Here is a 23055-nt window from a genome sequence, read left to right as displayed (position 1 = left end):
GATGGGTGGATGGATGGATCCTCTGTATGACAGGAGCACTGTTTTTAGGAATCTACTGCAACATTTCTCATCAAAGATCCTTCATATGACAAAGGGCACTTTGCTGTTTTTAAGAACATAGTGCACAAATGCGTGTCAACTCTACATGCGTGATTCCCAACCTGTGTGCAGTGGAACTAATGGATTTTGGTGTTTTGTGTAGTGCCATAGAATGAAAACCACAAAGCAAATGTGCCTTTAAAATGTTTTATTCAAAAGCACATATTACAGACTGCCGCATTGTTATGCTGCAAAACGATCACAACCAAAAGCTGGCAGTATATTACTGTAGTTCCTTCATGTACAGTATGACCACCTGAGGTTATGGATGCTAATAAGGTCCGCTGATGCTGATTGTGTCTTTCTGTTGAATGATTGTTCACAATAAAGCAGCAACGGTATGAATTATTCTGCAGTTTAACACTTTGAATACATTTTTTTTTAATTGTTAACACTGCTTGATGGCATACGCCACGTAGAAAAAGCAGTTTCTCACTGCTCTGACATGTCGGCTCTCCTCTGGATGTGGGAGATCTCCAGTATGGGCATCAGGAGCTGGAAGGCGTCCTGAATGTAGGAGGCACTATTGGACGCCTGCGAAGACATGACATTTTACTTAAAATGACACATCTTATTCTGTGGGTTTACTGTGATAGCTCAAGGTACAAACCTCTAGGAATACTCCAGTTATAAGTGGGTTGAGGACTTCTCCCTTCTCGTTTGACTGAGAAAAAATCAACATCACTGAATCATTTGTTTAAGCCTTTTGTGTCTATCGTCATACTAACTAAGCAAACTAACCCCGGCTGCTGTTAAACAAGCGGTGAACTTCTTGGAAAGCAGCGATACTTCTTTACACAGGATGACCGTCAACCTGAAGGCAGGGGGAAAGTGTTTGGAAAAAAAATTCCTGCGGGGAAAGAGGCAACAACCTCATGCGGTCTTACAGCGACAGGACGTCCGCCTTTACGTTGGCGTTTGAGATGAGGATGCTCTCGGCTAGCTTGTGGAAAAGCTCGATGGATCGCGCGGTCAGCTGGGCCAGGCTCCTGATGGCTGCGGCGTTCACCTCCTGCTCAAACTTAACTCGTTACTTATGCAGTTATGACTGCCGCCATCATAAAAGCTTAAGTTAACCACTGTATAATACAGCTAAAAGGAATGACATAACAGATAGGGCCATACCTCCACGGTGAACGTCGTCCTCACGTCCTCCTCGCCGTCGCCCTCCGCTGGTTTGCCCAAGTCAACGATCACACTGCTGGCGTCCTTACAGGCCTGCGGTAGGGGTCAGAGGTCACAATTTGTTAAATAGTGGAAGCCGGTGTTGTGTAATTAGCTGTACCTTGCTGAGTTTGCTGGCTGTAGCAGAAACACCCAGGCCCTCCAAGGCCTCTGTGAGCTCCGTCTCAAACTCTGAGCCATCGTGGTCTGGAATTACCAAGCAGAAGAAGCTGAGGCTCTGACCAAACCCTCTGCATGTTAAATCAAAAACTAGCCAGAATAAAATATTCTTAAAATTCTTGACGCATTTGAGCATGGCAACAAAGTTAAGGGGATGCATAGTTGCTTACACGCCAACTTTGCCAGCCTGGGGAACCTCACTCCATCCACTCAATTAATGGTATGTGTTAATTGACAAACGAAAATCCAGATATGGCTCTGTTGATTCACGAAGGAGCAACAGAACGCAAGTGTAAAACCAACAACAGATAATAATAATGGATTACATCTTATATAGCGCTTTTCAAGGTATCCAAAGCGCCTCACAGTGAAGTGAACCCATTCTTCATTCACTCAGTGGTGGTAAACTACATCTGTAGCCACATCTGTCCTGGGGTAGACTGATGGAAAACATTCTTTGGGGGAAAAAAAAGGCCACTGTGCAGCCTTCCCAACAGTTGGTGTTAAGCTACCTTTCTTCTCTTCCACTTCCTCCTCATCAAACTCCATTAGGGAGAACGATTCCTTTATGCGCTCCATCTCTTCTCTGAGCTGACTCAGCTCATCTCCAGACAGCGTTGTCAGCACTGACTTCACCTGCAGGGAACCAAACATAAACACATGTCGCCATCGCTCTCGTAGAAGGGGACATCTTTTCGGAAGTCCAACCTTTGACTCGCTTTCCCTAGATAACATCTCAAGAGCCTCGAGGTGAGACAGACCCTGATACTCGTCAAACAGCATCCCGTAATGAGCCACCACTTTCTTCTCTGCGTCCGACGACTCCTCTTTGGATGTCTGAAGCTCTTCTCGCTCCTTTGCCTCCCTCAGCACCTGGACGACCAAGGACGGAGACATCGGCCGGGCTCTGTCCCCAGTCACCTGCTTCGTTTGTTTACCTGCGAGAGAGTTGAGTTCCTGATCATGAGCCCTTTGGTTTTCTTGAAGCCGGGGTCCCCCTCTGCTATCACGTCCATCGTCTTTTTCCCGATGAACTCCAGAGCATCCAGACCACCGCTGATGACCGTCTTGCCCTGCAAGCAAAACAATATCGGTGAGCTAGAACTCTCTGTAGACACCTTCACAGACTAATGATCATTTAAGTGTGGCATTTTCCATAGTTTTTGGAGGCTTCTGACTTCTGGCTAAAATGTCCTCATGGTTAGGAGATCGAGCGCCTGACATCAAGTACGCCTCAGGCGGTAGAAGCTGACGATTTGAGCTAAACGTCTTGACATTAAATGAAGAAGCGCGTCAAAAGAATAAGCTTACTCTTATTAAGCCAATGTCAGTGCAGACCTGCCAACATGTACAAATTTATCTTACTCAACATGCAACTTGACTCTTGAATACACTTGTTTTCCTGGTTTCAGTTCCGAGCTCCATTTGTACAGTACAGATAAATAAACAGTGCTTTATTTCAGGCTTACTGTGCTCTGGACGACGCTGGTGAGCGATGTCAACATCCCCATGGCGCTCCCGACCGCTGACGCGCCATCTCCCACCACTTGGTCAGTCTGAGCAGGAGTTTCCCCTGCTGGAATATGAAGACCACACCGTCGTGTTAGGTTAAAGGGATATTTGCAGGACCGGGGTGGTGCTTGGATGTTGCACCTTCTTCTTTCTGCTCCTCCGCCACTTGAGCGGACATCTCAGTAGGGCTCGGGATGCCCAGCGATGTCTCGGCCTTCTCGATGACCTGGGTCAACCCCTGACCTGACCAAGAAACAGGAGCATTAAAGGCAATAAAGGTGAGCCGGCTTGGTGGTCTTTTGACAGCCAGCCATACTTACCCACAGTGGCCACAGTGGCTGTTGCAGTGGACAGGATGGATTTCCCCCAGTTGCCCCAGTAACCCCACCCTCCCTGGGAAACGGTGGACTCACCGGATGCCTAAGCGAAAAGCTCTAATTACTCATACTCTTAAACTAAACTCTCATTACTATTACCTTTGGAGGCTGCTCTTCTACTTTCTGTGTCTCCTCCACTTCCGCTTTAGGCTCCACCCTCCTCCTGGCTTTTCTCGTGGGGGCCACGTCCATCATGACGTCAGGTGGGGCGCTGTCGGTTGTTTCGGTGTCCGGCACCTCGGGCGCCTCAGGTGCGTTAGCTTTGCAGTCCGACATTGTCCGCTCTTTAGCACATTACCTTAAACAACTACAAAATCACCATTAAGTTGAACAGCTGCTGTGTTTCGGGGTGGATTGATCGCATTCATTGTATGACGCATCCTTAGTTGAGCGAGCGTGCTGCGAGTATAGACTTTCTGGATGATTTCGGAATATTTCTTTTGATTTGCTTTATAAAAAGGTGTAGGTTATCACATCTAACTGGAGAGGGTGATCGCATTACTGTCATTCTCGGCCACGCTTCTCACGTGTTTGACCTCCAACCCCAAACTATGTAAACCTCAGCGACACATGGCAAGTCTATATTATTGTGATTAGAAACAACTCAAAGCCTCCGACTAAATAAAGTCATTACACCTAATGGACGCCTGGTACTGTCCGCAGCTAAGTAAATACATGCCACCAGCTACTATATTGGGAAATATGGTATATGTGATTGTTTTAAGGCAAAATAAGTATACCATTAGATGTTTTATTGGACTTATTTAATTATTATGCTACTTTTAGGATGGTGTTAACAACTTAATATAATGAAATAAAAACAGAAACATGGCTGGATGTTAGTTTACTCAACGCCAATCATAAACAAAAAGACACACAGTATCTTTATACGTGGAGATACAAAGTCTAGACTATACCTGTACAAGCAGTCCACTTTCCATTTGGAAGTCACATAACTTCTGACAACTTTAATGTCGCTTCTCCTTGTCCTTTCATTATCTTTTGAGTTATCGAAGACATTAAAGCGGTCGTAAGACAAGTTGTTTACTAAACTCGCTCTTTTAACTGATGTGTTATTTCAATGCAAAGAAATAGGACAGCTGATATATTGAAGTTATAGTGAACGAACGGTTCTATCTCAATGTGACCATAATGGCGTTGTGTTGATGCTAGCAGTGGACTCAGTCTTTATGGTTAGTAGTTACCTTGTCCGTTTAACGCGGCTACAGTATACTGCAGTTTAATTCGGAGTCCACGTCTCTTCTTCTAATCTGGGGTGGAATGTCTAGTGGTTCTTCATATTTGTGTTTCTGTCTTTTGTCTTCCACGGATGGATTAGCCACGTCACATTGTTTTTACTCGCTCCTGTTTGTGTACAGGCAAAACAACTCATCCGGTTGGAAGACTTCGCAATAAAAGCCCGTATGTCAAAGACACTTCCGTAAAATTAACACTACTTCCGCCCTGAAAATAAAACAATTTCCGTAAGCAGCGCTGCTTCATCCATGAAACCTACATAATTCTGGTGTCTTCTTTGTTGTCTAAATTGTATTTATTTATTCGCAAAACCATGATGCTGCAATCATAATTTAATCTTACTTAAAAATGTACTGCGTTAACCTGATAGCAAGCCACACCCACTCGCTCCAGTTCATACCTGCATGCGGAAGTAGAAGCACCGAAGGTTGTTTTGATTTCCAGCGGTTTTGACGGTAACGCTAAAATCCCAAATTATTATATACGAGTACAATTAGTAAGCATTTTAATTAAACAGATACTTAAAAGTATTACAGTACGCCGGAGGAGTGAGAAGACCTGATTTACTGGCATATGTTTTCAAGTGTTCCTTTGCAATTTTTGACGCGATTTAGAAATTGAGGGGAATTCAGATATAACTTACTAAATCAATATGAGTTCACATTTAAGTATGCTAAACTTTGTTCAAATCATTTAGAGTATTTGCAAACATACAGGTAATGATTGAAAAAATGTTGCCTAACCTGCTAAACTACTATTTCTTCATCTTCTGCAGGTATGTCATATTTACACGTGCAGTCAAGCTAGAACATTAGCATGTCCACAGCTAAAAACAGCCCAGTGCAGTTAGCACTCGTGCTATTCTGCATCTGGATGGTAGATGGCACAGCGAAGCGCTCGGAAGCAGTGTCCACGTCCTCCAGTATTGTGGTGAGGGAAGGAACCAGTGTCCTGATTGAGTGTAACGTGACGGGAGTCCGCGATGACGTCAGGTGGTACAGCCCCAGCGGACGCCTGCTGGTTGACGACCCAGGTAGGCGGCCATTTTGAAGGAAGTTGCCGACTAACAAACGCAAACGCAGTGCACAAAATGTGTTTTTCGCTTACCAACAGTGCTGCTTTGACGTTAATTTGCATTACGCAAGTGCTGCTTTTGATTTCTCAGTGTTGTTGATAAAAATGCACACTACCGCCATCTACAGGACTTAAGTGGAACAGCAACGACCACAAGTGCAATTTTGTGTGAATTACAATGCGTAAATTACAGTTAAGTCGTGTTTTAAATAAAGATTTTGAAGCGTTTGTCTGTTGGATTTTGTTGCTGTCGGCTCTCCCTGTGCGTTCTTGAATGTATGAGGCAGCTGAGCCCCACATTACCAAAGAAACTGTGCTGATTTAAATTAAATGTAGGATGATGTTAGCTACATAAATCAACATGACTCTCTGCCAATTCTCCTTGTCCTTTATCTGCTTTGTGAGGCAGCTTAGCTCCAAGCTGTCAAATAAATGAAAAATTGGGATAAATGACTTATAGCTAAGGAGTTAAAAAAAAGTGGCTGCTGTCTGCATTAACTGCATAATTAGCATGACTATGTTCCTGTCGACTTTCCCTATCCTTTCTTGGCAGTTTGGTCCAGCTGAGCCTTGAGTTACCAAAGAAAAGGCATAAAATTGAGGCCAAGTTACCACTGTTGCATCGCGAAGTTACCAGATATGGTTCCTTGCCCTTGTTCTTTTAGCTGAATGTGACTAACCACGTTCCTGACGGCTTTCTTTGTCTTTTCTTGGCTTTCTGACCCAGCTGAGCTTCAAGTCACCAAAGAAATGCTGTTGATTAAAAAAAAAAGGGGCAAATAATGGTGGCTAAAGAGTTCTGCGTAGCCACAAGTGATATAACTTGGCTAAAGCTGGACTAACTAGTGTGGGTTTTTTTGTTCTAGGTGGAAAGTGGAACATTGACGAGACAGGACAACTCAACATAAGTGTCATCTCCTTTGAGGACCGTGGCCGCTACACATGTGTCGCCTCTAATGACTCAGAGGTCCGGGACGCCAACTTCACCATCACGGTGCGCGTGGCCTACACCGACAGTGGCCTGGGCTTGTACTACGTCATCGTTTGCCTGGTGACCTTCTCCATCACCTTAGTCCTCAACGTGGCCTTGCTCTGCATGGTCAGCAGCCATCTGAAGAAGACCGAGCTAGCCATCAACGAGTTCTTCCGCACCGACGGGGCGGAGAAGCTCCAGAAGGCCTTTGAGATTGCAAAGCACATCCCCATCATCACGTCGGCCAAGACGCTGGAGCTGGCCAAGGTGACGCAGTTCAAGACCAAGGAGTTTGCGCGGCATATAGAGGATTTGGCACGCAGCGTCCCCCTGCCGCCGCTCATCCTCAACTGCCGCACATTTGTGGAGGACGCCATCAACCCTGAGACCGAGTCTCCAGAGAGCAGGCAGGAAGTAGATCTCCCAGAGAAACAGGAAGAAGAGGTGGTGTTGATATCAGGGGAGGAGGGAGGGAGCAGTGGCGCTGACGTCCAGGTGGCGGTGCACTCGACGCAAGCTCCACATGAAGCTTGAACATCTTCACGGATTCAAAAACATGCAGATAAGGCACCTCATTTACAATAAAAAATAAAGCTGCTAGATTGTTAATAGCAGATATTAAAATCTGAATAAACTAAACAAAAATCTTTAAGAAAATACAGTAATTTCTTTAAATTGTTTAAAGAAAAAAGAAAATTGTACAAAGTAAAGTACATAGAATTAATATGTAGATTAACACATTTTATTATTGTTAGTAAAGACAATGACTGTACATAAAACATTTATACATGAAAAACAATATATAAAAATAAATACATATTTTTTGTCTTATGTGAAGTGCAATAAATGATAAAATAAATAAAACTTTAAAGAAACAAATGAGTAAACATGAAAATAAATGCATTTTGTATTTTGCCTCTTTTGATTATTTTTGTAATATATATTTTAAAAATACTTTGGGATATATTAATAGATGAACAACATAATCAAATTAAAAGGCTCATTAATAGTTTAGTAAAAGATGTTTTGTGCTATTTTTATGAGCTGGATTATTTACCGGAAAATTAAGTACAGCAAAGGAAACTTTAAAAGAAATGTTTTAACATATTAATGTTACAGAAGGTTTTTTTTACACATTTTTACACTTGTATTTTTTTTTTTATAAGAAAGTCACTTAAAATATATCTTATACCGTATAAAGGTTTCATGATGGCCACAGTTTGACCCTGGAACATTTGAATTCCATCTCCATTATTTCATATGGTGGGGAAATCTACTCTTACTGGAACCAAGCCATGTTATTATCATCTGAGCTCTACTTCTTTTCCTCTCCCATTTGAGCTGTATTTCTGTTTCATGTTGATTTGTGCTCGCTTTGCCCCTCATCCCCCTCCACACTTGTTTTTGTGTCGACATGTGCTGTCAATCACCGACACATACAAAAGGGAAACGCATATTTGATCTCTGCATCAGTTTTACTCAGCAAAACACTTAATTATAGGTTGCGCTTCACGACAAAAAGCCATTTACAAGAAAATACATACGCAATACCAAGTGACCTTTTGCAGAAGAGATTACTGTTATCATTTTAACATTAGTCTCGCTAAAACATGTTAACTGTAATAGAAAAAGTCTCACAATTATTCCGTTGTAATGTGTTTTGTGCTGTGCGCAGCAATGGAAGACAAAGCACTTGATTTATAAATAGTTTTTCAGTGTGATTCATTGACCGAGTGGTGTGTTGTGACTCATATCAACCTCTGTGGGGCGGTGTTGGCCAAACCAAGAGTTCAACAGCGGTCTTTAATAAGAGTTCAAGCCTATTCATAATTTGCAACATATATTTCTCTATAAATATAAATCGATAAATAATATAAAAATAAATACATCGACGGTAATGCTGAACGCTAGTCGTTTTTGTAGCAGAACACTTAAATCACATTAACACGTCATTGAGCATTGTGGGGGTGCGTTCAAAGACACCACGTAATTGAAGTTAAATTAATGTTTGGTCAGTGTATTCTGTGGGATTTCCGGGTGTACTTACCTGTAGCCAATAGTAGTTCCCCATTAAGGTAAAGTATAATGATTTTGGACGGTTTTGTGTAAGTGTAAAAGCATTTTGATGTATAATTCTGTTTGAACAGGAAAACACGTCGTTCCCATACCGGGAGTCGAACCCGGGCCGCCTGGGTGAAAACCAGGAATCCTAACCGCTAGACCATATGGGAGACGAGCAAATACGTTTGTCGAGGTTTATTCATTATGTCATATATCCGTCTGCGACCTCACCTTTCTACTAACATGTTAGTTTACGTCCAAGCTCGTTTACGTCACACGCCGAAACTAGCTTAACCAAGTTAGCCTAGCTGAGAACAATTACGACATCAACAGCTTCTTCTTCAACATCAATGCAAGGCAAACTTAAAAACAAGGTGAGTGTGTCGAACAGTTGCAGCCATTTCGTTATAAGCGTTAAAAATCAGTTACTTGTGACTTTTTTGCTGTCAAAATTTCACTTATGACGAGCAGACGCCATTACACACAAAGCATAACTGAAAATGTACTCATTCACCTAACTCGTGAACTATAACGTCCTAACTTTATATCTTTATGCTTCTTTTAGATATTTCTCCTTTGAAGCGATATATATTTTCTTAACAGCAAGGAGTGTAACAATTTATTGTAAATTACCGTCGTACACGAACAGACAAATTACGTTAACATGCTTTTTATTTTATAAAACCCTCAGAGGTCAGTGATGATAACCGGAACACAGGAAAACAAAATAATACAATTCTAAAGAAATTGTGACAGCAGTTTCTTAAAATATGGTTTGGTGCTTGCACGCCTAATTCATGTGTCTTGTGTTTGGGGAGAAGTTCATTGTGGATTAAAGTTACAAGGAACCATCCAGAACTTTTCTACAATGGCATTGTTGCCGTTTCCATTCAGTTAATTGTGTAGAACTGGATTTTTGATGTTAGCCACCACCACCTCAAGACAAAATAATTGGTAAAAACACACTTCGAACCTTGTTATTATCTTCTTCACTTTGGAAAACAAACTACAGACGCTCACGAATGGTGAGTCAGTTCATAGTTTGCGTGTTTTATGCCTTTCTTTGTTTTATATATCGGTAAATGACATTAACACTGGATTATATGAAGTCCATCAGAGGTTTGACAGAAACCCCTGCTGCAGGCTAAACCCAGTGAATTACTCCCACAGTGAGGTTAAAGTCTGCCCTATTGCTTTTAAAAATCAGGCTGCACAGCAGCGCAAATCACAATAACCTTGAATCGCTCCAAAAAATAAGAGAAGTAGGGAAAAAAAAACAACCAAAATCCATCCCCCATTCCCTGATCTGTCGTCTCTGGAGGGGAGCTTATCTAAATAGAATTGATCTGCTCTACAGATCATTCATCAAACCAAGCCCGAGTTTCAAGCAGAGGGAAGGAAGATTTGAAGGACTTGAATTACCCAATGGATGTCATGGACTGGAAATAAAACACGTGCATGTATAAATGACTGAGTCATTACTTGAAATGAAAATGTGTTTGTCCTGCGTGCCTTTACTGTGCTTTGTGTTTTATTGTATTTACAATCATGCTAGAGGACAGCAACGAGAGCCAAAGAGACAATGTGCTCGATGACATTTTCCTTCATTAGTTGCAGCAGCTGTATCTTCGCATCATTGTGTGTGTGTGTGTGTTTACTCCCGTAATTTGTTGGCCTCATCCCAAATACGCTCCTCTTTGCTTCAAGTTCTACACTGTAGGACAAACTCGGTTATTTTATTTTCAATGTAAAGTATGAAGAAGATTGGTTGTCCTTGCACAGACGGCAAAACACGCTATGGCGGTCACATGCAGGCTGTTACATCGCACTGTCCCACTACAGTCCCGTAGGTGGCGGTCATGTCCATCATAGTACAAATTGTTGCCCAAACAAGTGAAAGAAGACATGTTTGGAGTCTTCTGTGGTTATGAGCTTTTGCAACAATATAAAAAACAGTCACAATTTACTCAACTCAGTGTCCGTAAGATGATCCTACCCTCCACACCAGCGGGTGGCAGTAGGCAGCTGCTGTTAAGGTTTTAAAGCTGGCTAGAGTAAGCAACGCTATCTGAACTGAAAAAATGCCACTAACAGCATCAAGGCTGCAAAATGAAGCTCTATAATTATTTGTAATTGTTTTACACGTTCTATATATCTCTTTATTGTATTTAAATGTATTTCAAACTAGAGAAGAACTCCTCCTCCGCAGACCTGCGCCAAGCGCCATAAATATACTTGGAGATATTCACAAAGCAGCTTGTTTATGTTTGATCTTTTTGAAACTCATATAATCCAATAAAATGTTCCTAAAATATGCACTATTATTTAAATAATAATAATAATATGATTCATTACTCTTGCCCAAAGTCATCTGGGATAAGCTCCAGCATACCCCCGCGACCCTAATGAGGATAAGCGGTATAGAAAATAGATGGATGGATGATGAATTACCATTATTAATAATAAATGCAATATTGTTAAATTACTGATACTGGTCTTGTTTACGTCCAGAAATGTTTTCTTTTGCAATGTGAAACCCAGCTAACGCGATAAAATGTTAAATATGCAAAATATATAGTGTTAATAATGAAAACACCTGTAGAATTTCAGCACATACATTGTTTTTTTTGTCTAAAAATTCAGCCAAAAAGGTATAAAAATCAAATATTATCAATATAAAATTCAGTATTAAAATACAGATGCTGTTGATGTTAAAATAGATGTAGATTTCCACAAAATCCCCTGTTTAAGCCCCTAACAATCTGTCATGTGTAACCTAGCTCAACCAATAAAATAAAATATTAGCTCACTGTACCAAAAATACATTAAAATGTAAATAATAATACATGTTTAGATTAAAAATATCGCTGCTGGTGTGAAAATAGCTGTAGATTTTCTCTAAATCCCTTTGTTTTTTTGGCACTTGCTGTGGTTTGCTTATCATCAGGCAACAGTCGATCAGCCAGCGTGATTCCGCCTTTTGCTGGCTTGGCTCTGAGTATTTTCAATTGGCAGGACCATCAAATTAGATGACTCTGCCTCGCTTTTGGCCGATTGGTCAAAGATCGCTCTGTGGCATAGCCTCATACGGACTCCCCAGGATGGCAGACACGTGATAAATATGCAGTATTCAAACTCATGGAATATGTATTGACCTACGTCCTCCATGTTCTCTCACACAGGTAGGAAGGAGGTGGGAGGTGCTTGTCTGTGATATAAGGCTGCGTGACATCAATGTAATAGCTGTTACTATTCATGCCGCCATGCAAATATGGGGCTTTAGGATCTGGTTGTATTTACATAATTCACTCTAAGACAGGCTGTCAGAGAGCCAGGCTCGGTATTTTAGGGTCTGCCAAAGGCCCACAATCAGCTATGTACTGAATGCATGGTGATAACATTCTGTCATATTTGGGTCACGGCAACTAGCCAGTGACTTATAGGCTATGGCGTTGATAAATTTAAGATAGAAACTTTAATTGAATGACTTCCCCTCTCGGTAGAACAACTGAGTGAGGTCCAGTGTCCTGTGGATCCGTTGTGGTGGCCATGTTCAATGAAACAAACAAATAGCTAATTTATTTTGTCTTCTGCTAGATTCAATTAACCAAAGCAAACGTGTTGTCCTGGAATCGAACCCAAGTCACAAGAACAGGAAGCTTGCATGATACCGCTACACCAGCAACACTCATTTGTTCACTAGGTACAGCTCTTCATTAGCTTGTGTAAGCAGACTCCATTTAAAATGGTAATGGTTTATTTATTGGTAATCAACTCATTCAATACCACAGACGTAGTTACATGTTTTTATAAACCCGAACGCCCAATCCCAACAACGTATTTATAAGTCTTTTACGTTTTGTTTTTGTGCATGAGAGGCAAAAAGAGGTGATGCAACTCTCCACCAATGCATTTCACTTTAGAGCAATTTTAAGCAATAAAAAGAGCTGCAAGGTGGCAGAAGTTGAATAAGAGATCGGGAGAGATCATGTCGATGGAAAAATCACACATGACAGGAAGGAGGAAGTGAGAGAGCGTGGAGGAGTGTAGCGTGTAGAATGTTAGGCATTGTAGGGAAATTTTAACGCAACACCGGCGCACACATGCGTGCACACACACAGTTCAGTTCCAAATGTGAAAATTGTAAATAGTTCATGGTGTTATATTTGTAAATAAATTCTTATTTTGATGTAAAACAACCCCTTCTTTGTGTTTATGTTGGTGTAGTTGTTTAGATATTTCAGCTGTCACAACTTTTCTAGTTGGTAATTTTCCTGAAACTTACCTACGTTCTACTGCTGCTTACTAAAGAACAGAAACTAACTTTTAATCTAATCTTTCTTCTGGTAGGTTCCATGTTTATATAGCCATAGAAACAAATCCATCACACTTGACATCAACATAAGACAGTTCTGTTAAGTGTTTAGTGCTGTTACTGGTTTTATTATGGTTTTACTTCCTGTTTATGTTCCCATTGACGTTGGCTTGATGCGGCTCTTAGACGGTGTAGGGCAGCTTTTAATTCAGATGTGCTTGAGAACTTGGTACTTGAGAAGAAGTACGGCAACTGAATAAAGAAGTAAACTGCTACCTTAGCTACTCTCACTAGCCGCTAGGTAGCTAGTCACTCGTCCTTGTTGCTTGTTGTGCGTGTAGGTTTTGCATTGAATCGCTTAATGCTGGCTGAAATGAGCTCTAATGAGCTGCGCTACGTTTGCATCAGTGGAATTTGCATCGTACCGACATAATTTGTGCTGGGGCCCTAAAAATGGTATTTACAGGATGTCGGGAATATGGCAGCAGACGAGAAGCGTGCAGCGCTCATGTTCTTAGATGAAAGCCGAGCGTTCTCTCCGCTTTTACATGTTAATGCGAGAACATCTGCATCCTCGGGTTCATTTCGTGTTCGCATTAGGCTCCGTCGACTGGCTGCTCATGTTTGACGTTGGCACTTTATACAACACACAGTACATAACATCCAACCTCTCTCTGTAAGTGCCACTTAATTGTGTGGCAATTTCCTGCAATGAATCTCATGAATGTGACATTTTAAATCATTCTTTTTTTTTTTTATCCAGAACTAGAGGAATAAAAAAATCCCACCGTCAAAAACCAAATGTCTCTTGGCAGCTGTCTCATCTGCCGCTTTGTTTTATCGGCCGCAGACAAACATCATCAATGTGTGTTTGCTCATTTGGCAGTACTCTCACCAGATTGACTTTTCTTCGGCGAAGGCTTTAATAGATGGCGCGATGGCAACCACGCGGGAGCAACAGCTTGCGCAAACACCATCATAAGCAAAGCTACTCAGTGGAAACGACACTCAACCAGCACACATATTGAACAAAAAGCTTATCTCTAGCATTAGGCATACAGTACACTCCACCGGCTCTCTGAAGAACCTTTTGTTAATAATAGGGGCGCCACGAGACACCCAGCTCAAGTGACGAGACGATGCACGAGATGAAATTTTTAACATTAATTTTAAGAAAAGTCCAATGAAAAAATATGCCTGGACAAACATACTTTTTTAATTGAACTGAGTGACAAAACAATGCAGGTGCATTTTGAAACATTGTCCCACAAATTAACGAACATTTTTGAGACCACATAAACCACTGTTTATTACATAATAATAAATAATATCATAATAATGCAATATTTCCTTTAATATATCATCTTTCTGTCTGTAAAGTTGTGGAATTGGCGTTTATGACATGTATTTTTTCACAGGCAATTTGTAATGTCTGTCAAATGTTCATGAAATGCTGGTTTATAATGTTAAATATATATTTAAAGACAAATATTTGTGTTTTTATTAGTTATTAGTGTCAAAATTGTTGCTTTTTCTAGTTACATTATGCCTTGGGTTTTCGTTTTTATGTCTGCAATGAGCCATGTTCCACAGATGGTCCCTGTGCGCTTTGGACAGGGGCCGAGGTGCTGCCAGGCGACGGAGAATTGTGTCCAAGCTCTGCCTTCTTGGTTCTGTTGCTAGTCAGGGGTTGTGTTGCATTGTGGAGGGGTTTATGCAGCTACTGCGCGGCAGATACTTCACCTTTGTTGACGGCTTGTGTTTAATTACCAAGTAAATGCGTGACGCAAGAAACACTTCCTGTCTTTCACTTTTAACGCGCACCCTTGTTCGCTAAATATAGCGACCATGTCGCTATATTGTCAACACGGATCTTCCCTTTGTATGAGGTGTGTTATGAAGCGGCGTTATGGTCGTCAGAGTATTATTATTAAAGGGATAGTTTGGATTTTTTTGCTTCATAAAAATGCCTACTCCAAAAAAATTGCTCAGCATTATATTTGCCTCCCGCCATTTCCCTGCACACTCCATTCTAGTGTACGTGACAAAGACGCTCTCGTCTTCTTCCCCTGTGGAACACACGTAAACAAGCTGCGAGCATCTTCCTTACATACACAAGAATGGAGAGGCGACAAAGGATACGGCGGGAGACAAATATAGAATGATTAGTGAAGTCAGATTTTTTTTTTGAGTAGGCATTTTTGTGATGCAAATGTTTTACACTTTTGAACGCATATTGTTGAGAAGCCAAACTCCTTACTTGTGAAACCCCAGTGATCACAGAAATCCGACCAGAGCTAGACTTAGGAGACCAAGTGGGGGGTGAGTCGCTGTTGATACACTCCACTGCTGATGGGGATGTCATAGAACTTCATGTCAAAAAATCCAAAGTATCCCTTTTAATGTTGATGTTGATTAATGGTAGCAGCGATTAAGGGTGCAGACAAGTCCGGACATCTGCATGTTTTGATCTGACAAATCTCAAGTAAGTTTGATCAAATATAGAATTACTACAGGTTCTGCTTAGACATTGGCGCCGCAGCTGTTGAACTGTGATGGAAAAAAAATCAGCCACGTGTTACTCGCTGACGCTGACAACACCAGGTAGGTTGGATTGCAGGGTTTAATGTGTGCGTAAGGCACTTAATGTACAGTCCCAATACTGCCTCGCACACTGTCACTTTAATATTATACTGTATTATCATTCATAGTAGCGATGCCATCGTTCAGTCTGTCTTCTGGCTGCCCTGTTTTTGTGAGACAGCTTTTCTCCAAACAAGAACTCTCTTCATGTTGTGATCTCGTGACACTGCTACGCTATATCATAACATTAGTCATTTATCTGGCCTCCAAAAATGTTGACAATGATGTTGTTTAGCGTAAATTTGTGTGACAGTAAACATGCATTGTTTTGTGACTCTTCTAAAATGAATGTTAAAATCTCGCCTCGTTTCTCGTGGACCCAATCTCCTGTATCATCTCGTCTCCTGAGTTGGGAGTCCGGTGACACCCCTAACCACAAGGTAACCCACAGGACATCGGCTGGATTTCTTTATAGTTGCTCTGCCTAGTGGTGAAGTTGTAGCAACCCTTTGACACAATTCTCATAAAATCATCAACATGGAAATGATTTTTTAAGTCTTATTGAAATTAAATATAATTTAGTGCCTTCCAGGCTGTTTTATTTAAAAAGTCTTAGGAGATTTCACATTTTTTGTGTTTAAATATCTCCACAAGTCAAGTAAAACACAAATTTGTATCATTCTTATATACCCACTGCAAACAACACTGTAGGAGTTCAAGTGATGAACCATCCGTCAGTATTGCAGCGTAGAGTCCTGCGTTCCCTGCCACATCATCTACTCTGCTCATACTGATTCGATCTATTGATTTCCCGACCAGTCTGGTTTCTGTCTTTCCAGTGGTCTCGATGAGAGTTTGTTAATGATGCATTTCAAACTCATGGGGCTGGCTCCTCCATTTCCATGCAGCTCTTCTCACAAGAACCTTCGGGCTTACCATTCGTCACTGCTGGGCAAGTGTAGCAGTATCATAACACGTTTATAAATGCGGCTTTAGTTAGGATGTGGGCACTCATGTTGTATTTTCTTCCCTCCTCTGACACACTACTTACACCCAAGTACAAGTTGGACCACTCGTCTGCAGGACCAAACATGCACCGTGGCAGCAAATCTTTTTTATTACTACAACTTCCTAAGGCAAAACTTTTTAAATGATTCTTGTTCACATGGACCTGTAAAAACGTCTACAAATTTGTAATATGCATGCCAGGCCAGTAGCTGGCGATATTACTTTGTAAAGAAACTTTATGCGTGTTAAGTTTAATGAAGATAATCAGGATCCCAGATGCAGAGCCAGACCAAAACGTTTCAGTCAGAAAGAGTCTTTAATAATGCAGCGCTTAGGAAATAACCCAACAGGATACACTGCATCTTGCTTGGTGTGAAAAACGGTACGAAAATAGATGGCACTGCAGAAATGTGCATGAGAGAAAAAATAAGACAAAAGTGAAGAACTCCAAACCAACCTAATAATAAATCAATTTATAATAAAAAAAACAATGATATACATACAGTATATTTAAAGACAAATCTTTGTTTTTATTAGTTATTAATGTCAACGTTTGAGCATTTTAATTACATAATGCCTTTTTGCTCCATTTTCCCTTCATTTTTCTATTTTTTATTTCTGCAATGAGCCACGTTCCACAGATGGTCCTTTTCCAATGGCAGCTTTCATTGCACGGCGATACTTATGTACAATCGGGCGGGAAGCTCCACTCCCACTCGCCTGTGTGGCGGATACTTACTTCACTTTTGTTGATCGCTTGTATTTAGTTATGGAATAAATGAATGACGCAAGAAACACTTCCTGACTTTCACTTTTAATGCGCACCCCTACTGGCTAAATATAGCACCCACGGATCTCTTCTACATACGAGGTGTGTTATGAAGCGGAACCAGTGATTGCTGGTGCTTGTAAAGTTGGCGCTCAGTCAAATGTAACGAGCGTAAATAGAACCACTCTGTGATTAAGGTTGCAAACAAGTCTGAACAGCAACTGTATGTGTTTGGATCTGGTAAATCATAAGTAACTTTGATCAAATGTAGAATTATTACAGCTTCTGCTTGGAAACTATTATGGCGGCAGCTGACTGAACTCTGATGGAAATAAATTATTCATTTTTTTATGAACTGAAAAACATTTGTGGTCTTTTATTTGTATATGAAGTACATGCACCCTATCCTTCTCCAGGAAAAGTTCTGATACTTTTTGTAACAGTCTGATCACCATCCGTTGAGCTCGGATATATAATCCTCCATTTTGGCAGTCAAATTCATTCATTCACTCAGCAGAGCATAAAAATAGCTCACATTTGACTTGCTGCTCTCCAGCTGGTGCTGCTGTTGTCAAAAACTACAACAAACACAAACTTTTCCGCTCTATGGAAGGACGGCATTGACAAGCAACTTTAAAAAAGCCTGTGTAGAAACAACCAAAAAGTCAGTTTTTATACAATTGATCAAGCTTATTCTCCACTAATACAAGCATACGCAACAACTTCCTGCGTCTTAACCAAAATCGTGTTCTGAATACCGTATGTGGGGGTTTCTAATTTGATGGATGAAAGTAATACAATTCCACTAGTAGCATTGTCAGACATTATCTTAAACACTAAACAGGCATCAGACAACCATTTTCAGCATTTACTTGAAAATGACAGAGTGGTGTAAATTGCAAAAACGTCATATTTTGTAACATGTTTCCAAATGTTTCAGGCTCCAAAACAATTTGTTGTACAGCCAAATTGCCAATTGATCACGGTCTTTATACGTTTTTATTTAAAAAAAAATGACCAGTGCATTTCTGTGTCAGCCAGAAGTCACAGTTTCCACCTTGCAGTACAGTTCAGTTGGGTTTGTGACGGTGTGGTTCAGAATGGTAAGTCAGATTGTTGGCAGGATGGCGATACGTAACTCGCCAGTGAATTAAACAAAAGAAAAGTACTGCGACTGGAACCATACAAAGGAGGGCTGAAAATTGGGATGGCATAGGTCAGATATTTAGGGAGCGTCTACAAGGGAAATGCTAAATATGCGTATTGTAACCAAATCAAAGCTTAAAGTACCGAAAAGGCCCAAAACTAAATTGGATAGTGTAACATAACTGTAGATGTCACCACTGATATAATTATGACATTCTGAGTGCAATTTAGAGGTTCTCTCATGGCATTCCAACAAACAAGCTGTGTCTGAGTCAAGGGCTGGACTGAAAAAAGTTGTCACTATATGAGCAAAGAACCCGCAGACCCATCTTATTGTTTGGCTGCGACTTAATCAAAAGTGTGTGAATTCAGGTATGATCAGAGCTCGCGGCTTTGTTTGATTTTACATCCACATCAGATGTCAGACGGTAAGGAGAGTGAGCGTGAACTCCGAGCAAGGACAAAATCTTTTTGATGTTATAAATTGCTTTTTCACAGCCATTGACGGGGGGGAGGTTTAACAAATTCCCTTTGACAACCTTCCAATGCCTTCTTTTTTGCTTTGGTGGTGAACACCAGGTAGCTGTTATCTTTCTGGTCAAAATATTTAATGGCTTATTACTGTTAATGACCAATAAAATGTAGTTTACGTTGTTTAACTCACGCCGAGGTTTGGAAAACTCTCCCTGCTGGCTTTTACGTTGTTTTGCAGTTTCTATTCATGTTGTGTGCCTCCAATATGTGAAAAGCAAAAAATGCATTCTTAACAATGAGGAACAATCACATGCATCAGTTCACTCATGCCCTTTCACTTACCAAACATACCATTTTTTCCCCATTAGTAGCACAAACACTAACGTGCAAACGAAACTGCAACACCGACGTAGAAGAAGAGACGTGATGGATGGCGGAGAGCGAGGCGAGGCGAAGCGGGGCGGGAAAACTCCAGAGATGGAAAATGACAACGTTTCAGGTTTTGTTTGCTTCTCTTGCAGATGCCGTGAGACGCACACGCCGAGCTCGCCTTTTGCCGGGAGACGCTGGCGGCCATGATTGAACATTAATCACATGAGCGGCGCACACAGCAGGCCTTCGGAAGCTCCGAGAGACAGGTGGCGGTTGTCTGCAGGAAAGTGAAGCAGGTGCAGCACTTATACGTTCTGATTTCTTACACCTGAAAAAAGTGATGTGCTAATTCCTTTATTGCAAACACCTGGGGAACATGGGAGATGCTTTTTGATGAATTTGACAACTGCGCAAACGTTTATGTTCATCTTCTCTGTAAAATATGCTAACTTTTAAATGTGAGGATGCCATGCTTACTTTCTTACATTATGTGTCTTCAATTCAGTTGATAACCAAGCAATTTTATATTTTTCCGCCGAAATTATTTATTACAGTACTTTTTCTTCTAATCTTTGTACTTACTTTTTCAAACCTGCAACAAAATTTATAACAATAATGGCATCAAAGCACCAATTAACTCCTCCTATTAAATTAACATTAGAGTCTCTGGCTTTGCCTGCTTAAACGGCTAAGAAGACAAAAACTTACCACTTCCACACAGAATGGGAGGAGAAAACTTTTTCATTCTATCATGTTAGACATGCTGTGGCTGACTTTATGACTTCATGCAGTGCTAAGGTAAGGTAATATCATTACTGCCACCTAGTGACCAGAATGCTAGACTTAAATCACTTGTATTTCAATATGTTTTGACTAATAATAGACCGTAGCCTACCACGAAACAGCGATCTACCGCAAAACCACGATACAGAGAAGGAGCGTTAATCAAACGCAATATTGCGAAGGGATGACTGTAAATTAAAAAAAATGACTTTTTTTGCCAAAAAAAACAGGGTTGCGAATGCTGAATTGTGAATGTGAAGAGATCCACTATAATGGGACGGAGCTGTTTTTTTGCCGCTGGGGGAACATCATGTAGAACAGCTGCTTGGTGCTGAGGCTGATCAAATTATCACCTGCCTAATCTGGCCTGCCTGCTGCTTTGTAGTTGCATCAGCCTACCCAGAGGTAAACAATTCCCTGGAAAACAAACTTCTCTGCCAACATTAGTTTCACTTTTTATGTCCTTGGAATCATTTTTTACCACCAGAGGGAGGGAGGAGGCAGGAGGGCGTGGGGGGAAAAGTAATGTTTCAGAGTCTCCTTCAAGGAAATAATTTACAACCAGCTAGAATCCATTTGAAAAACATAAAGCAGACCAATCTCTCATTGTCACATCAATCAGTTCCCCCGGTAGCGCAACAACTCCAAACAGTCCAGTTCTCGTTCTTATACTGTATATATGTTACTTGAAGGGGGAAAAAACAATCATTTGAGTTGAATGTCATCAGTGTAGTTTTATTGGAAGAAGCCATGAGGCCAGAAATTGACCCTCGTGGATTTAGAGAGGGGAAAACAGTGGTCCTAGAACAGAACCCTGATGGACTCAAGGGACGGATACCGGAAACGGTACCTTTATAGGCACCGACCAAGTTTCATGGGTAGTACCGAGCACCTATTCACGTAAAATCAAAAGGTACCAGACCGGCAGTCTCCATGGAGTGTCATGGCGCCGCTCCTAACATTCATTTCATAAGAGAAGACGACTTAGCCACGACGACGATGACAAGATGTTTTCGTTGGCAGAGCTTTTTTTCATGGCAAAAACGAGACGTTGACGAGCTAAACATGTCTCTTTGACGACTAAAACGTGACGAGTCGTGAGTGAGTTTTGGTTGACAAGACGAGACGGGGCGACAATGTTAGTGGGTGGTCTGTCAGACGTTTAAAATGCATCACATTGCTGCCTATTGTGCGTGTGATCGTTCAGTCAAAAACCAAAACGTAGCAATGCATCCTAGCTTAGCATGCATCGCACTCCCTGCGCAACACGCCGGTGGCCGGCGACGTGGGCAGCGGGAACACTGTTGGCATCTGCACGTCTGTAATATACTGTATTTAGTGAAGTGGTCGTGATTTCTGTCATGGAGTTTGAAACAACTGCAACACAATAGCACGAGTCCTCTGTCACAGCAAATAGTACTGAAACTATTAAGCCAAAGAGTGACTTGCATCCTGCGTCAACATTATTATTATTTGTGTCCAACACGCAATTACATCAAATATTGTGATTTGTGCTCTCAGTAGCCCATGCGGTAATCATAATAAAAAAACAAGCACACCAAAATAGAAGCTCAATAATTTCTACTCCCAAGTCTCTTAATTATATTTAATAACACGTCTGGGCTGGTGGCTGAATGGTCAGCCGGTGATGAATGGCTCGCACTGTGAATCTGCGGCTTTAATGGCTTTAATGCAGTTTGGATATGTGTTTTACCATTACGTGCTGTGTTGGACTGGTACGTAGCGGTAATAGGGCCACATTGAAAAGAAAGAAACAGTAATATTACGAGCACAAAGAATGGTGCCGAGCATATATTACAATTTTACTAGAAAATAAATGTAGTATGACAAACTTGAAAGTAAAATTGTTTTTAAAATGCTGTAGAATAATTTCAATTTTACAAGAATAAAGTATACGAGAAATGAAATATACATGAGTCAGATTGTAAGAAGATTTTTTTATATATATAAAAAAGTCTTATGAGAATAAACTTAAATATTACAAGAAAGCTGTAATTGTTTAAAAAAACATAGTAAAATTACAAGGATAAACTAGAAAAAAAAATAATAATAATTTTGAAACGCTACAATGACTACTTTTTCAACCTAAAAAACAATTTACATCGAATACAGGAGTGTGAAATCGGAGTAGCGGACGTGTCAGATCATTGTGAGATACATTTAATGGTCGACTTGCAGCCTGATGAGAAAAATCCGTTATGGAGGCTAAATGTTGGACTCCTAAATCACTAAACATTTGTGGAAGAAGCTAAGAAAGACATTGAAATATACTTGGAGGATAATGATAATGGTGAGGTGAAAGCTAATATTTTATGGGATGCTCTCAAAGCAGTCGTGAAAGGAAAATGCATTGCTAAAACAGCAGCCCTTAAAAAAAGAGAGCGCAAAGGAAAAGCTATCGATACTTATAACTGAGCGACAACATAAGAGCACCCAGGATCCTGGGCTTCTTCCCAAAGTTCAGGACTATAAGAAAAACTTGAAAAGCATGTACAATATGCAAGTGGAAATTAAGATTCCCAAGACAATCGTACTATTAGGCTGGACCTAAAGCAACAAAAGTATTGGCTAGCACACTTAAGAAGCAGCAGGCGGAGAGAGAACAATTTTGAAATATTACAAGAAAGAAGAGAGATAAAGTCGTAATTTTACAATAAATAGACATAACATTAGAGGAATAAAGTAGGAGGGAAAAAATGAGAATAAAGCCTCAAAATTTTGTTTATTAGAGTATAAATAATGAATATTCCAAGTATGAAGTTGTACATTTATGAACAACAATATTGTAGCATTACAAAGAAAAAATGAAGTTGAAATATTACAAAGTCATTTATGAGAAAAGTTTTGTAGCACTACAATATTACTACATAATATACATAAAGTCAAA

The 23055-nt window shown here is 40.7% G+C and overlaps 2 protein-coding genes and 1 non-coding gene across 11 annotated transcripts; 1 reads left to right on the top strand and 2 right to left on the bottom strand.

Annotated features, from left to right (window-relative positions):
• Positions 1-238: 238 nt before the first annotated feature.
• Positions 239-5498, bottom strand: fam114a2 (family with sequence similarity 114 member A2). 5 transcript variants are annotated; one of them, XM_054754210.1, is made up of 14 exons: positions 5333-5498; positions 3432-3630; positions 3276-3375; positions 3097-3198; positions 2913-3019; positions 2382-2516; positions 2152-2316; positions 1956-2079; positions 1385-1470; positions 1225-1317; positions 987-1111; positions 841-913; positions 710-763; positions 239-633 (listed from the first exon to the last, which is right to left on the bottom strand). In XM_054754210.1, exons 2-14 carry the CDS (start codon positions 3606-3608, stop codon positions 532-534), a joined length of 1443 nt encoding a protein of 480 aa, XP_054610185.1. In that variant the 5' UTR covers positions 3609-3630; positions 5333-5498; the 3' UTR covers positions 239-531. The 5 variants fall into 5 exon arrangements, with proteins under 5 accessions (XP_054610185.1, XP_054610184.1, XP_054610186.1 ...); XM_054754209.1 differs by having other exon boundaries at positions 3432-3639; positions 5333-5497; XM_054754211.1 differs by lacking the exon at positions 5333-5498 and adding an exon at positions 4538-4749 and having other exon boundaries at positions 2913-3016; positions 3432-3639.
• On the top strand, positions 4981-19660 carry LOC129168679 (microfibrillar-associated protein 3-like). 5 transcript variants are annotated; one of them, XR_008566312.1, is made up of 4 exons: positions 4981-5044; positions 5365-5622; positions 6530-9071; positions 19514-19660. XR_008566312.1 is itself a non-coding variant. In XM_054754213.1 (3 exons), the coding sequence occupies exons 2-3, from the start codon at positions 5406-5408 to the stop codon at positions 7168-7170; spliced, it is 858 nt and encodes a 285-aa protein (XP_054610188.1). In that variant the 5' UTR covers positions 4981-5044; positions 5365-5405; the 3' UTR covers positions 7171-10036. The 5 variants fall into 5 exon arrangements, 1 of the variants encoding a protein (XP_054610188.1); XR_008566314.1 differs by lacking the exon at positions 19514-19660 and adding an exon at positions 16435-16697; XR_008566313.1 differs by lacking the exon at positions 19514-19660 and adding an exon at positions 10055-10995.
• On the bottom strand, positions 8796-8867 carry trnae-uuc (transfer RNA glutamic acid (anticodon UUC)). The gene has a single exon. It is a non-coding gene; the product is annotated as a tRNA-Glu (tRNA).
• Positions 19661-23055: the final 3395 nt, after the last annotated feature.

This window comes from Dunckerocampus dactyliophorus, chromosome 16 (genome assembly GCF_027744805.1).
Source record: "Dunckerocampus dactyliophorus isolate RoL2022-P2 chromosome 16, RoL_Ddac_1.1, whole genome shotgun sequence".
In the NCBI taxonomy this organism is placed as follows: Eukaryota; Metazoa; Chordata; class Actinopteri; order Syngnathiformes; family Syngnathidae; genus Dunckerocampus; species Dunckerocampus dactyliophorus.
This window is presented reverse-complemented; position numbering and strand designations above follow the sequence as displayed.

Bases quoted from the DNA above. Each gene is read 5' to 3' on its own strand.
- LOC129168679 (XM_054754213.1), top strand. From the start codon at position 5,406: ATGTCCACAGCTAAAAACAGCCCAGTGCAGTTAGCACTCGTGCTATTC. The intron at 5,623-6,529 runs GTAGGCGGCCAT...TTTTTGTTCTAG, and splicing joins CCTGCTGGTTGACGACCCAG to GTGGAAAGTGGAACATTGAC.
- fam114a2 (XM_054754210.1), bottom strand. From the start codon at position 3,608: ATGTCGGACTGCAAAGCTAACGCACCTGAGGCGCCCGAGGTGCCGGAC. The intron at 2,517-2,912 runs GTAAGCCTGAAA...TTTTGCTTGCAG, and splicing joins CCAGCGTCGTCCAGAGCACA to GGCAAGACGGTCATCAGCGG. The intron at 1,318-1,384 runs GTACAGCTAATT...CCCCTACCGCAG, and splicing joins CAGCCAGCAAACTCAGCAAG to GCCTGTAAGGACGCCAGCAG.